Source organism: Malaya genurostris, chromosome 3 (genome assembly GCF_030247185.1).
Source record: "Malaya genurostris strain Urasoe2022 chromosome 3, Malgen_1.1, whole genome shotgun sequence".
Taxonomy (NCBI): domain Eukaryota; kingdom Metazoa; phylum Arthropoda; class Insecta; order Diptera; family Culicidae; genus Malaya; species Malaya genurostris.
Genome location: NC_080572.1, coordinates 12,346,285 through 12,362,713, shown reverse-complemented (window position 1 = coordinate 12,362,713; position 16,429 = coordinate 12,346,285). Strand labels below are relative to the sequence as shown.

The following is a 16,429-nucleotide window of genomic DNA, read 5'->3' as shown; positions in this document are numbered from 1 at the left end:
TGCGGATTTCCGTATAATTTGACGTGATTCTTCGAGGCAACGATGGATAGAGTAATGTGCTACGTCCAAGTATCTGGGACGCTCTCGAGTCGTCTCAAGTCTCAGAGAGGGCTACGGCAAGGTTTTGGATTCTTTCGTCTCTTGTTCAATATTGCTTCGAAGAGCGAGGATCAACACGATCTTCCGAAAGTACGTACAGCTCTTTGACTTCCCTGACGATGTTGATATTGTGAAGATTATGGAAAGAAACATCGAACTGATAGCCGAAGCTAGAGGTATCTGACTGGCTATAAAAAAAAACAAATTAAAAAAAATGAGCAAAAATGACTCAAAACTCTTTGAAAGAATGCATTTAATACCTGCCAGCGCGCCAACTGGTTTCGTTTCAAGTGAGAATCTCTTGTTTTTGTTTACATTCCATATGTAGTTACCAAGGCTACTGGTAACTGTTTTTCAAAATCAATAACTTATCAACTTGTGTTGCCAGTTCCAACATTTTTTCAAGCAAATCCGTTTTGACATTACCAGTTACTGAGGGGTAGTTAAATTTGCGATACAGTTTTGATAGTCGAGTGGCAGGTCGTGTCGTCGGTTTTACGCTAACAACTGGCATCAGCCTTTTAAGCTTCAAATCGGTTAAGGGCACGTTTTTGTCTTACTGTCTAGCAACAACCTACCCCTAGCATGCTAGGAGTAGGACTGAAACGTTAGCTTTAATTTTGCTTCTATTTATAGAATCGCGTGCTTCCAACAGCTTCGCTTTTGCATCGATTGACCAATCAGAGCGATGCTCTCTCTTTGATACATCACTTACTCCTTCCAAACCGTCGTCTATGACAGGGAAATCCGGTATGCCAAATATTTTTAGCAGCCAAATAGGACACTGCTCGCTACTAATCAAAATTTCAATCATATATAATTATTCAAATCGAAACATAGAAATATTTCCTATCAAATGATGAAATAATATTAATAATTGATACAAAACAGACTTAGCTGTAAGTGTTTAAAACCTGACCACATTTCTACATGTAGTTTTTCTTGAGTTTCTGATTTGCACCCCTAATAAAGATGTGTTCCACATCAAAAGTTAAATATATTATCAACGTAATCCAATGCGACCCTTACACGAGTCATTAAAAATGTCATTACTAAAAAATAATATCATTTTAATGAACGTGTAATGGTGCACTAATGACGAGATTTCTAACAAATTTGAAATACATCATTATTTAGTCGTCATTAAAAATGACAAAAATAATGCTCGTGTAAGGGCCGCTAATAATTTGTTGTGACGATTCATTTTCAAATATTATGATGAAATTAGGCATCCCTGCAAGCAGCTGATCGGTGTTGACAAACGAGGGAGAACCAACTAGTAAAAAAACGTTTACATAACACAAGGGGTGTACCGATAGTAAATAGTTCGCGCAATATAGGTGGAACTAGTGCATCACGAAAAATTATTTTTATTAGGATTTACTCATACTCATAGCTTCAAGGAAGCTTGTACGGTCTTAAGCAAGCAACAAAAATTTGTAATGACACAGTTAAAGTTGTGTTGGACGAAATTGGTTTTCGGCAATCGAAAGCTGATCTATGTTTGTTTACCAAACGATCTGCAAAAGGATGGGTGTATCTTCTAATCTACGTAGATGACATGATTCTTACTGGTGGAAACGATGAAGAAATGGACAGAATTGAACAAAATTTGATACGTAAGAGTAAACCGACGACACGACCAGGCACTCCGAAGAAAAATTGGCAATGAAACTGTCTGTTAATGATTCACCGCCAGCTACTGCAAATATAACGACCCCTTGATAATGATAAAAATAATCTTCTTGAGCAACATTGTTTAGGTTGCTACGAATTAGTTACCAAGGAGTTCCGAAGTAAATAAACAAACAATTTAAAAAAAAACGCAAAAGATACGCGAATGGTACACATTTTTACAGATTTTGTTTGATATTTCAGTAACTTCTACTGTGAAATCCAAAGAAGGTCATCTTTCCATTGTACGCAATGGAAATGCTAACCAGTCAACATGTTCTAGCTGCATGCGATGGTGGACTCGCAAAGACAAGAAGTTGCAAATGGTTTCGTAAAAAGTCAAATTTATGATCGAGAAATATAAACAATTTATCAATCGAGTGTTTTTTAATGTTCTAACGGTAATGATGTAGAATACGGATACAAAAATAGAAAATGATGTAGAATACGGATACAAAAAATAAAAAATAAATTTGTTCCCGACGGTCTGGATTGAATTCTCGAATATATCTAGGCCAGCCCGCGCCCTGATTCAAACATAGGTGCCCGCATTCTCGTTCGGTAGAATGGCGCTCCAATTTCGGGAAGGCCCGGTACGACGGTTTTTCAAGGTAGAACGTGTACGATCGCTATCTTCCACAATACGGCCATTATGACCGGTACACGCTTGACAGTAGCTTCAAAAGAGATAGACGCATCGATCGGCGTGATTCACGAAATCACGTTCCGCATCGTCGTACATAGGAGGTCCAATCATTTCGACTATTTAGGTTAGGGGTTTCCTTCAGGAGCCGAACCTCCGCTTGAGTTCCCGGTTTGAATACGTTAACGCACAAAATCTACTTCATTAGCTCGTGCGCCTCGATGATCAGCTGATGTGATTTGCGATCAGTCACGATAACAAGATGTTCCGAATAGGGATTTTCCACATACGAATTTTTTTCGCTTTTCTCGGCGAGCGAAATAAAACCAACGGATTCATTTATACCGAAGTACTTCATCTGCAATGGAGGGTAAAATAGAGTTAATGTCCTTGGTAAATTGATATTTCATAGCTAGTACGAGCGAATATGCCCTGCTAGCAACTTTTTTCTAATCAATCCGCGCTCAGAATTTCTACCGCCAGTTCACCATGCGCTACGCACATCTAGTCAAATAGCTGCTATATGTCTGCCTTTTCGGGGTGTTTTGGGCGAAAGTCAATGCTAAGCTGGTCCTATTTTTTTGGTTCACAGAAATCCGCATTTCTTCTGATTCACAGAAACAATTTGTTTTTGTTTTGAGATTATTTATATAGTACGTTCCATTAAAAAAACATACGTAGCCATGGATCTGGTAACTGTTATCTAAAATCAACAGTTTGCGACTTTTGTTGCCAGTTTCAATAGATTTTCAAGCAACTTCGTTTTGACATTATTAGTTACTGAGGGATAGTTAAATTTTCGATACAGTTTAGATAGACGAGTGGCAGGTCGTGTCGTCGATTAAACTATCATGCTTGGGTTCAGTTGCATACTTCTTGGGAATCAAAGTGACCAAAGACTCCGATGGTTTTTATCTTTAGATACTGGTTATTATCGCAATCGAGATGGAAGTAAGCCATTGCCGAACAACAAATTGTATCAGGGTTTAGTTGGGTTTTGGTTGGTAAACGACTGGGAAATGCGTAATTCAGGCCCCAGTGTGGCTCTTAGCCTCTTGTCTAGTAACTCCTATCCCTACCTCCCCGCGGTGCCGGCTGGGGTACGAGCAACCATAGGAAGGATCGGGTGATTAACCTTGGTGGGACCTTGGTCGTATGCTGTACTCCATGTTAGGAGCGGCTTCTAACAGCGTCTGTTCTGGTATCCAGCGGCTGAGTATGAAAGGCTGCGTCCCGTCCAGCTAAATCCATGGTGGCAACTCCACCAACGGGATCTTCCTAGTGCTAGTTGGGACGTTAAACAGAGCAAGCACGATGATCCTCCTGCGAGACAGGAGGTTGGCGTAGGCCTAATAAGCCGCCTATAAAACATTTATTACGAATAATACAGGAGAGAATACGAACCGGAACAATCGGCATAGACCCACGCGACGAAATAAGGAATACGATTGGAAACTTGGAACATGGAACTGCAAGTCGCTAGGTTTCGCAGGCTGCGATAGGATAATATACGACGAACTAAATCCTCGTCACTTCGACTTCGTAGCGCTGCATGCCGCATCGAATAGCAACGGTCAACGATGTGTCAACTTTGCGGCCTCCCGAGGAATGGTAAACAGAAGCACCTTCTTTCCCCGCAATGATATCCACAAAGCTACCTGGAGATCACCTGACCAACAGACCGAAAACCAAATCGAACACGTTTTGATCGACGGAAAATTTTTCTTGGACATCAACAATGTTCGCATCTGCCGCAGTGTGAATGTAGATTCGGACCACTACTTGGTTGCTGTATGCATGCGCTCAAAACTTTCGACGGTGGCTACCAAACGTCGAAACCTAACGTCGCGGTTTGAAATCGCGCGGCTCCGGGATGCTGGAGTAGCTCAAGATTACGCGCAGCAGTTGGCAGTGGCACTACCAACGGAAGAGTAGTTTGGTACAGTTACTCTTGAAGATGACTGGAGAGACATCCGTTCTGCCATAGGTAGCACTGCATCAGCAACGCTAGGTATGGCGGCTCCGAACGTAAGGAACGACTGGTTCAACGATGAATGTGAACAGTTAGTGGCCGAGAAGAATGCAGCTTGGGCGAGCAAGCTGCAACACCGGACGAGAGCAAACGAGGAGCGATACAGACAGGCGCGGAACAGACTAAACTCGGTATCCCGTAGAAAAAAGCGCCAACAGGAAGACCGAGATCGCGAAGCGATGAAACAGCTGTTCCGTGCTAATGACATAAGGAAGTTCCACGAGAAGGTGAACCGTTCGCGCAGAGGCCATGTGCCACAGGTCGATATGTGCAAGGACACCAACGGGGATCTTCTCACGAACGACTGTGAGGTGATCGAGAGGTGGCGGCAGTATTTCGACGAGCACCTCAATGGCAATGTGGTGGAATATGAAAGTGGCGGCGCGGCAACGAAGTGTGCGCGAGGACGATAGACTGCCGGTCCCAGATCTCCAAGAAGTCGAGGAGGAGGTAAGCCGGTTGAAAAATCATAAGGCCGCTGGCGTTGACCAACTACCAAGCGAGCTACTAAAACACGGTGGTATTGCACTAGTGAAAGTACTGCACTGGGTCTGGGAGGATGAGATTTTACCGGAGGAATGGAAGGAAGGAATCGTGTGTCCCACCTACAAAAAGGGTGACAAGCTGGATTGCTGCAATTACCGCGCGATAACTCTGCTGAACGCCGCCTACAAGGCACTCTCCCAAACCTTATGCCGTCGACTTTCACCGATTGCAAACGAATTCGTGGGACAATATCAGGCAGGATTTATGGGCGAGCGCGCTACCACGGACCAAGTGTTTGCCATCCGCCAGGTGTTGCAAAAGTGCCGCGAATACAATGTGCCCACACATCACTTATTTATCGATTTCAAATCAGCCTACGACACAATCGATCGAGATCAGGTATGGAAAATCATGCACGACTACGGATTCTCGGACAAACTGATACGATTGGTAAAGGCTACGATGGATCGAGTGGTGTGCGTTGTTCGAGTATCGGGGATAAACTCGCAGAGGGCTACGGCAAGGTCTACCTTTCGTGTCTGCTATTCAACATTGCTTTGGAGGGTGTGAAAAGAAGAGCGAGGATAGACACGAGTGGAACGATTTTCAGAAAGTGCGTGCAGCTACTTGGTTTCGCTGATGATATTGAGATTATAGTACTCAACTTTGAGAAAATGGAAGATACGTACATCGGACTAAAAGCTGAGGCCAAGCGGGTCAGACTAGACATCAATGTGTCAAAGACAAAGTACATGAAAGGCAGGGGCTCGAGAGAAGATAACGTCACCCACCCATTACGAGTTCTGATTGGTGGTGATGAAATCGAAATGGTCGACGAGTTCGTGTACTTGAGCTCACTGGTGACTGCCGATAATGACACCAGCAGAGAAATTCAGACACGCATATTGTCAGGAAATCGTGCTTACTTTGGACTGCGCAGGACGCATCGATCGAGCAAAATTCGCCGTCGTACGAAGTTAACTATCTACAAAACGCTGATTAGACCAGTTATCCTCTACGGGTACGAGTTCTGGACAATGCTTGCGGAGGATCAACGCGCACTAGGTGTTTTTAAACGGAAGGTGTTGCGAACCATCTTCGGCGGAGTGCGGATGGAAGACGATACGTGGAGAAGGCGAATGAACCATGAACTGCACCAGTTGCTGGGAGGACCAGCCCTCGTCCAAACGGCCAAGGTCGGGCGGTTACGGTGGGCCGGGCATGTTGTTAGAATGTCGGAGAACAACCCGGTTAAAATGATCCTCGATAATGATCCGACCGGTATAAGAAGAAGAGGCGCGCAGCGGGCAAGATGGATCGATCAAATTGAGGACGACCTGCGGACCCTTCGCAGCTACCGAGGCGAACAGCCATGAACCGAGTTGAATGGAGACGCCTTCTGTATACAGCAGAGACCCGCATGGTCTACGACTGAAAGAGTAAGAGTAAGAGTAAGTTTAGTTGGAGCATTGTTAAACGTTGCTGTGAATACACTTCCAGATATCTTGGCTAAGAATATAAAGCAGAAAAAGTTCTCAGAAATGATGGAGTCATCCAGTTCACTACCAAAAATTTGATTTCGGTTGTTTAAGGCAATACAAAACTTCTCGCGTGTTACCTTCAGAGGGAATATATTCATCTAACTAAGAATTTATCACTTTCATAACGTTCCCAGAAATACATTCCTCATTTGCGCCCTTATTCTGAATAATGTCGTATAGATTGTACGATCGTATTTCATTTGTATTCCTAATAACGCTAGCAAAATCAAAGGTAGCTAAGATTCGATCGAACCACATTCGATCAATACGTCGTTATTCAGAATAAGGGCGTTAAAGTTTTGCTCGAGCTTCCTGGTTCAAAACTAGTCCACCAAGTCGTAGACTTTTTGATAACTCGCTCCAGGCGACCACAGTGTTTCTATAAACTTGGTGGATATCTCATTGTTTAAGGTTGTCAAAAATTTTGAACGTGCCTGTTCAACGTCACTAGTTTGTAATTGCCCTTGCTGGATTGAACTTTGAAGTGTCGATTGGGCTAGATCTATGTAACCGGTAACCAGATTTCAGAGGTGAATTAAAAGCATTTATGAAGTCTTGTTCCAAGCAACTAGCAGCGTTATTAACAACAGTACACACTCCGTCTAGTGACTGCGTTCCATTCGAACGTCGAATGCACTTCCGAATAATGAAAAATACATCATCCAACATGCTGGAGCATTGCTGACCCGTTTCAATGCTGTCTAAAATTATCGCTTTCAGGAACCCGTTTCAATGCTGTCTAAAATTATCGCTTTCCATGAAATAACGCTCAAAAAGCAAATATGTCCCAAAAATTTCCTGCATTTGCGTACTCAATCGGGACTTTTAAATCAACTCATTTAAAAAACACAAAGCGATTAGAAATCCATTTATACGAAGATAAACCACTCATCAAGCATCGGCGTTTGACAAATTTTATACACAATTCAGCCCTCGAATGAATTATTGTTATTTCACCAATGAGGGCATCAATGTCTTTCGCATTCAGTTTATCAACCGATCCACCACCAGATGTGTTCTCTGATCGTGCATTCCAAGTAAAGGAAAAGTTTTGAAGAATCGTTCTACCGATGCCAAATTACCTTCTTTGATTGCATCATCAAACTTTTGACAAACGACGTCGCAAATCTGTGTCGTTGCTTGTTCTAGTGTGAAAACAGCTTTACGAACGGTGCTATCGATCCAGACACGTCATCAGCAATTTTTTGTAAAAGATTTTTAATAATGAAATGTGGAATTATTCCACAACTATTTCAAACTGTTTGTTTATTTATTCTGGTGCTTCTTGGTAACTAGTTCATAGCAACTTAAACACTTTCTATTCCGATTTTTCTTTGGAGTGTCTGGTCGTGTCGTCGTTTTTAATCTGTATACCGCAATACAGATATGTACCTCTGAAAATACCGATAATTCACAGATCATACAGATAAATACCGTTGTTTTTAGCTTGGATAGGCATGAGAAAAGGTTGTCATGGGACCTTTTTTTGCTCACCTAAATGAGCCTTGGTGACATTTTCATTTAACTTACACAGATTCTGTTCTTTGCAGTTCGCCGTCTTCAGAAATGCTCCTAGAGCTGGACATGAAGAGTCAACAAGGGCTGTGTACTATTTCCTAGGAAATCGTTGCCAACCCAATTAAAAGCATTGTCATGAGCGCTGGTTGGACGCAAATTCCATACCTCTCAGCAGGGTCCACGAAAGAGATGGGTACGGTGGGTAGTACTACCCATCCGAAAATGTCAAAGATGGGTAATTACCCACGTTTTGAGCGGAAACAATAAAAGTACTGGCAATATCAATTATAATAAGATTATTTTTCAAAAACTGATATATCGTATTTAAATACCATTTCCGTTAGAATTGGGAAATATTTCGAAATGGTAGGTTGTGCCTACCAGGTCGTTAGTACTTGCAACTTACTACCTAACAAAGAATCTTCCACTTGAGGCATTTTAATTTTTCGTTATGAAATAGCCGTTTTGCCATTCGTTTTGTTTACATTTCTCAAGTCTTCACTAAGCAGTAACCAAGGTTATGGTAACTGTTATTTAAAATCAATAATTTATCAACTTGTGTTGCCAGTTTCAAAATTGTTTCCAACAATTTCGCTTTGACATTACCAGTTACTGAGGGGTAGTTAAATTTGCGATACAGTTTTGATAGACGAGTGGTAGGTCGTGTCGTCGTACAAAACTGTTGATATTTAGTGGAAATCATGCTACGTTTATATGAAATGTACCTAAAAACGATCAGATATATCGTTACCTCTAGATTATATATGCATTTCATGTGAATGACACATTGTTTTCCACATAGATTTCAATTGAAACTGAGTTGACCGATCCAAGTATTTTGTGCTGTACTCATTCGCTCTAGAAAATGAAGTGTTTAACACATGTAGTTTGATTCAATAGCAAAACACATCACATCCAAATGAAAAACAAATCAAAGCTGAAGTGCTATTTACATATGAATCGATCGTGCAAATTTTTATCAGTGTACTAATTGCGTTTAAATTTTTTTTTATAAAATTCACAAGTATTGAAAAAAAATTAGACACCCAAGCAGGCGACGACTGTATATGCACATTTTAGTTCAATTTAATACATTTAAAGTGTAGGACGTGTGGAACTGGTCCCGCGGAGATACAAAAGGAATCGATTACGATTCGATGTTGTTGAGAAACAATTCCATCGATAACAGCTTGAATGCATTATTAGTCTAGGGAAACTTCTTACGTGCAATCTGCCTGTTTCTGTCAAGAGTTCTAAAGCAATGTAAATTCGAAATCATTCCGCTACTGCGGGTATGAGTTTTTTCGCGTTTCACATTTTAATAAACTTTGATCGACTCATCTGAAAATAACGAATTTTCTGAAAATCAAGTAAGTTTTAAATATTTTCAAAAAACGAAAATCCGGAAATTCAAATAGTGACACCTTGTTGTCAAGGTGATGGTGCATTTTCGAACAATAATTCAAAGTGTAGCCATTTTAAATGACTTCCTGTTCGAATGTACTGTCACTGCAGTTGTTCTGTCTCTTTTGCGCTTCCTTGTATAACCGAAAAAAGAATGAGAAAGATAATGCAAACGTCGTTCTGTCGAGTACTGTTCAGCAGTGATTCAGACAAAGAGTGTCGCTGACGTTGTGAGGTTGTGCTTCTCGCAAAAGATCGCACAACCATTCACATTTTTTGTGCATAAAAAATATTACAAAAATCCCCAAAAAAAATATAAAAATCAAAAAATTCATCAAAAAAATCGAAAAAGTGAAAAAGTAGAGTTGCAAGTGTGTAGAGCTTTCTTTATTTACTTTCACCCGAGGGAGAAAAATCCCATGGAAAATCGTTTGTAAAAATATAATTTTTTCATCGATAGGCGAAAAAGTAGCTACGTGTGCGGAGGACTGGATAGGACTATCTTTTCCAATTGGCAATTATAACCGAGGAAGTGCACTAAACAAGGCGATAAGTGAAACTCATACTGCTAAGTGAAAGTGTACAGCAGAAAAAAAAATCGAAAAATGAATCCTGGAGGTCCTAATTACCAAATGGCGTCTTTGTATGTCGGCGATTTGCACGCAGACATTACCGAGGCAGTTCTGTTCGAAAAGTTCTCATCGGCTGGTCCCGTGCTTTCGATCCGTGTTTGCCGCGATGTGGTCACTCGCCGTTCTCTTGGTTATGCTTACGTCAACTTCCAGCAACCCGCAGATGGTAAGTCTTTTAGACCTTTTTTTTTCATCTTGCTACACGTGTCTTCAAGGCTGACGAACTGCAAAGAAAAATTGACGCCATATTGCAATTTTTTCTGAATGGGGTGCGTTCGTAAATTACGTGTCTGTGACAGGCATATTCATTGATACTGATCGATCAAATCGAATGAAAATGATTCCTTTAACTTCTTTATTGTATTTCAATAGTAGAAACATTAATAACTATTATCCATTCAATCAAAATAAATTAGTTCGACCCGATATCCCACACAAACCGGCTGCGTAGTATTTTTTACCGGTCTTCTTGAACGAACGAATAAGCTATTTTCGTATATCATTCTAAAACTACGAATTAGAGCGTTGGAAGAATGCTGAAAAAAAAAATGAAAATCATTTGGGGTCTAACTCGAAAACGGCTGAACTAATGTTGTAGCAACGTGTTGCAAGCACTAAAATTATATCGGAGATTTCGAACTTAAAAAAAATCATGTTCGCAATATGCATCTATGCAGTTTTTTATACCTTGCTAATCACACATTTAACGTGCTCCGAATTATTCCGTCTTGTTAGCATTTATTTAACGTGTTGCAGATTATTCGGATGATTCACTGAGTCATCAGCATACAAAAAAAGGTTTCTATCTTGTATAGTCGTACTAGTCGAAGATTGGCTGGAATTCCTTTTCAAACTGCGTTGACAAATTGTTTGATATCATTTCTGTTCTTTTTAAGTGATAAATTCTCATTGACAGTGGTGCTGAGTTTGTCAGTTCACTCGCATCCAAAGTGGGTCCGGTAATCATAGTTTTCCAGAGCATTAAATTTGAGTTGATTATTATGCCAACCATAGCGCAGTCTTTTTTGTCAATTTTTAATATCTAGAAAGTATTGATCAGTGTCATTCCAAACGAGCAGATTTAAACTTAAGTTATTAACGATCGTCAGTATACAAAAAAATAATGTTGAGTCAAGTTTCTCATGTTGTATGCTTTTAGTAATGTAATGTATAGGTTTTGTCAAATATTGTTTTCATTTATTTATGACAATGAATTATTATTAGTACTTTTTTCAATCTTTAGCTGAACGCGCTCTGGATACAATGAACTTCGATATATTAAAAGGACGGCCAATTCGTATTATGTGGTCCCAGCGAGATCCTTCGTTACGCAAATCTGGTGTTGGTAATGTGTTCATCAAGAACTTGGATAAAAATATTGATAACAAGGCCATGTACGATACGTTCTCCGCGTTTGGTAACATTCTTAGTTGCAAAGTAGCCCAAGACGAAAAAGGAAATTCCAAAGGCTACGGATTTGTGCACTTTGAAACAGAAGAATCCGCCAATACATCTATCGATAAAGTCAATGGTATGTTACTAAACGCCAAAAAAGTTTTTGTTGGACGTTTCATCCCACGAAAGGAACGCGAGAAGGAATTGGGAGAAAAGGCAAAACTGTTTACAAATGTTTACGTTAAAAACTTTGGTGATGAATTAAATGACGAATCGCTGAAGGAAATGTTTGAACAGTACGGAACAATTACCAGTCACCGTGTAATGACCAAGGAATCCAAGAGTCGTGGATTCGGTTTTGTTGCTTTTGAGAACCCGGAATCAGCTGAACGTGCTGTTCAGGAGCTAAACGGAAAGGAACTCAACGATGGTAAGATTTTATACGTTGGCCGTGCTCAGAAAAAGAATGAGCGTCAAATGGAATTGAAACGCCGTTTTGAACAACTAAAGATGGAACGTTTGACACGCTATCAAGGCGTTAATCTGTACGTGAAAAATTTGGATGATTCGATTGATGATGAACGTCTACGTAAGGAGTTCTCTCCATTTGGAACAATCACTTCAGCCAAGGTAATGTTGGAAGAAGGACGTTCCAAAGGATTCGGTTTTGTATGTTTCTCTGCTGCTGAAGAAGCTACTAAGGCAGTAACTGAAATGAACGGACGAATTGTTGGTAGCAAACCATTATATGTTGCATTGGCACAACGTAAGGAAGATCGTAAAGCTCATTTGGCTTCACAGTATATGCAACGTATGTCCAACATGCGTATGCAGCACATGGGACAAATATTCCAGCCAGGCGGCAACGGTGGTTATTATGTTCCAACTATTCCTCAACCGCAACGATTCTTCGGAAAACAGGTCAGCCAGATTCGTACAACACCAGGCTGGTTCCGGGCCAATGCTAACCAGAATGCGGTGGCTGCCAATGCTGCAGGTGGTGCTTATCCAACAATGGCTGCTGCTACTGCTGGAAATCAGTACCGTCAAGCCGGAAATGTGCGTGCCAACCAGCAACAGGCACAAAACGCGCAAGCAGCACAGGCTGCCTCCGCTGCTATGAGAAATGCGGCTCGTCCGATTACTGGTCAACAAGCCGGAGCCAACATGCAAACCCGACCTGTCGCTCCGCAAATGACCGCCAATCAGGCGCGTACTGCTAATTACAAATACACTCAGAACATGCGCAATCCGCCAGCTGCCACTGTTGCAATTCCAGCTCAACCAGTGGCTCAGCAAGCTGTCCACGTTAAAGGTAAGTATTGTATGTTTACAGTTTCGAAGAAATTTGTCTTCTATTAATAATTTTCGGCAGGACAAGAACCGCTTACGGCAACTATGTTGGCAGCTGCGCAGCCCGCTGAGCAGAAACAAATGCTGGGTGAGCGTTTGTTCCCGTTGATCGAGCCAATGTATCCGTCAATTGCTGGTAAGATTACTGGAATGTTGTTGGAAATTGACAACTCGGAGCTGGTGCATATGCTTGAACATAGTGAATCACTAAAGGCCAAGGTCGACGAAGCCGTTGCCGTGCTACATGCTCATCAGCAGAAGTCTCAACCGCAGTAAAATTTAATCAACAGAAGTTAGAAAAGAGCAGTAAGTTAGATGCGACTAATATCATTTAATCGAGCGTCGTGGATTAATCAGTTCTGAGCAAATTTTCTTCATCGTTAGGTTATCAGAAATCGTCAAATTACAAATTTCTCGCTCAGTGGAATAATTATTATCAATCCCACAAAGGCACCAACAAAAACACTATTTTATTTCCCGACGTATACTAAATTGAAAACCGGTCAGTTTCATAGAACGAGAAAAAATTAATATCGACAGAGGTTGTTGGAAAACAAAGTTCTCCATTACATATTTTCACATTTTTGCAAATTCCTGGCTAGGAAAATTAATTTGATTCTTACTATTTACTAATTTAATGGTAGCTTGCGAGCACAGATGTAAGGGAAACTATAATGCTTTGGAAAATTTTTAGCAATTTTCGGAACATCATAAATTATTCTGATCGGGTAACATTGAATGAATCATACCTTGTAGTCGCACTAAACTGAATTCAAGAAAATATAAACTACTGTTGACAGAATGAAGGTCAAACTACTGAGATTTGAGCGTATCATTTTTTGCTTTTTAAATAGAATATGATTTTTTTGGTTTTTTGGTTTATTACAGAAAAATATAAAAAAATACAAAAAAATAGAAAATATTTATAAAATATCAAAAAAGCAACATAAACATAATATATGATTTAAAAAAATACAAAAAAATTGAAAAAAATGTAGATTGCATACAGTAGCGTGGTCGCGACGTTTGCCTTGTAATTGTCTTACGAAGATTATTTGCGCAATTTCGCTGCTGAGGCAATCCCCTATGAAAATGAATATAAGAAATACTATTATCTTTGAAATAAAAATAAAAACATGTAAAAGAGAAGATAGGAGATGGAAAATAAGTAAAACATAAAAAAATTCCCACATTCAAATGATCACAACAGATGCGACAGTCTTAGGAAAAGTGATGAAAAGCCTTGGAAAATCACAAAAAAAAACTGCAAAACAAATCTAAAATCCAGACAAAAAATTGATCAATATCTAGCAAAAGAAAGAGGATTATAATAAACAGCACTCAACTTTCTTTGTACACTGAAACGTAGTCTCGGGCTTGTGGATTTTTGTAATCGCCCGAAATCAAACAAACGATAGCAGCTTGATTAGTTAGTGCGCTTGTTTCATGTGTAAAGTTATCCAGCTGATGTACATCGAACTGCGGGAGAACTTCGTAAAAACAATTTTTAATTGCTTGCGTGCTTTTGAACTAACATTTTCACAGAAATAGAAATCAGTGGTTGCCGATATGTTGGGATATCTAATCTTATAAAGATATGTACTATTGTTTGCTAATCAACATTCGTTACTTTGAAACTATTATCGATCGAATAAGTGACCGACTACATATATTCGTATCAAACTTTTTATCATCTCTAACGACACAATATATGGCTTATGACACTTAACGGGGTAACATCATCTAGCTCCGCTCGTTTAATTTGTTGCGCAGTATGTGTCCGAACACTTACTCGACTTTTGATAGCTTTTCAACGCGAATACTACGGTATATTATAAATTGCTACTAACAAAATTTGCATGCAAGTTAATTAATTGACGATTGCATGAAATGGTGATGTTTTGAAGTTTGCTCTTTTCGTTACGTTTTCATTAGTTTTCAATAATTCTTGTATTTCTATTAAAACAAATATACTTGGCTTCTCAGAACTTATAACGCCAATAATTCTGAGAGCTTTTCGATAGACGTTGATGGAATTACACATGTTCGAAGAATGTCTCAATTCATCCAATTTGTTTTATTTTTAATCCTTAACAATTAATGTTCACAATACCATCTAGTGACAAGGATTGAGACTTCCATATTGACGTCATTGCCTCTCGTAATCAATTGTATGCGCATCATCAAATAATGAATATTCAACCATGTGCATACTTATTTTTTATATTTCTATAAATCAAGCATAATGTTTTTCTATTTTTTTAAAATAATCATCAAATTACCGAATCACCGTCAAATATGAGAAAATAAGCAAATTATTTATATAATATATACGATTTATATATGCTGAGTTAATTCAAATATCGGCCATTTTCACAAAAATATGATGTTAGATAAAGATATTTGATTTATTATGATTCCACGTATTGCTTCTAGTTCAGAAAAAAAGATGATCGTATAAAAGTAATAAAACTTACATATTGTTGTACTGTATTGGTTTTCGTTTCGGTTTCTTATATCTTGAATATCAATAAAATTTTCTCTTTCTGTATGCTATGTGTTATTTTAGTTATTTCACATATCACAAAACCGTCGCTTGATCAAACTTAGATGTGTAAGGATGGCTGAGATAGACACTCTGTTTTAATCGTCGAAGTCTTCGTTCTCATCCATTTATACGAATTCCCCATGCTAGAACCAATTACGGATATAATGAACCCTTTTCCAGTATGTGCCGTTTATTCAATAGTTGCTCACAGGAATTTGATTTTCATCTCTCTCGTAATGCGATACAACGATTATTCCATGATTCTTTATTTTTGCAGTTATAATACTAATGTTAATTCTTTCCGCTCGATCATCCCTTCGTTCTCTCCACCATCTCCATTGAAAACTAATAAATTCGCTCGTTGTAACTAATCCTGTTGTATCTCCTCTTCTCCGCTCTTAATCGTTCTTCTCTAATCTTTTTGAACACTAATTAGATCTATATGTCGGTTCTAACCTCGTTTGCTAGCCCTCTTTTTTTATCCGTCTTCCACCATCTTTTCGACTACTAATTAGATCTACATGCCGAACCTAACCCCGTTTCGTTCGCCAACTCTCATTCACCACTCCCTCCTTCTACCTCCCATTTTAAAGCATATTTCTTTTTTTCTTTAGTTTTAATGCAAAATCACCAACGTTTACCCGATGGGTTTAGTGTCGGAGTTAGTTAGCTAGGATTAGTTTTAATTGATAGTATTAAGTACATACATGTATCTGTTGGATTGTTGTAATCTGTTGATATAAACGATGAGGAGGTTTTATGCCTGCTGGAGTGAGAGATTATTATTTCAGCTCCAGTGGGCTTTTTCCTGCTCCAAATAAATAAATAAATAAATAAATCCATCTAGTGGATATCTAACGGATTTTTATATCACTCATATTTTCACAAATATTGGCTTTTATTACCGTTTTCACTTCCACTTTCACATTCACTTCACTTACATGTCACTTCAGTTGATTTTACCTATTACCAGTATCACGCATAGTGAAGCGATTACGGTAGTGGAAAAAACTATTTTTTTCGACAAAATGTTGGTGGCGTGATGTTCATGACATCAAGCTCATCCAAGAAATTAATTGTCTCTGCAGCGGCGCTTCCGTAATA

The 16,429-nt window shown here is 39.4% G+C and overlaps 1 protein-coding gene across 2 annotated transcripts; it reads left to right on the top strand.

Annotated features, from left to right (window-relative positions):
- The first annotated feature begins 9,594 nt into the window (after positions 1-9,594).
- Positions 9,595-15,328, top strand: LOC131434597 (polyadenylate-binding protein). 2 transcript variants are annotated; one of them, XM_058601459.1, is made up of 4 exons: positions 9,595-9,768; positions 9,858-10,195; positions 11,273-12,739; positions 12,800-15,328. In XM_058601459.1, exons 2-4 carry the CDS (start codon positions 10,003-10,005, stop codon positions 13,051-13,053), a joined length of 1,914 nt encoding a protein of 637 aa, XP_058457442.1. In that variant the 5' UTR covers positions 9,595-9,768; positions 9,858-10,002; the 3' UTR covers positions 13,054-15,328. The 2 variants fall into 2 exon arrangements, with proteins under 2 accessions (XP_058457442.1, XP_058457441.1); XM_058601458.1 differs by having other exon boundaries at positions 9,595-10,195.
- The last annotated feature ends 1,101 nt before the right edge of the window (positions 15,329-16,429 follow it).

Coding starts and splice junctions, on each gene's coding strand:
- LOC131434597 (XM_058601459.1), top strand. CDS start 10,003: ATGAATCCTGGAGGTCCTAATTACCAAATGGCGTCTTTGTATGTCGGC. Junction 10,196..11,272: donor CTTCCAGCAACCCGCAGATG/GTAAGTCTTTTA, acceptor TTCAATCTTTAG/CTGAACGCGCTCTGGATACA. Junction 12,740..12,799: donor GCAAGCTGTCCACGTTAAAG/GTAAGTATTGTA, acceptor AATTTTCGGCAG/GACAAGAACCGCTTACGGCA.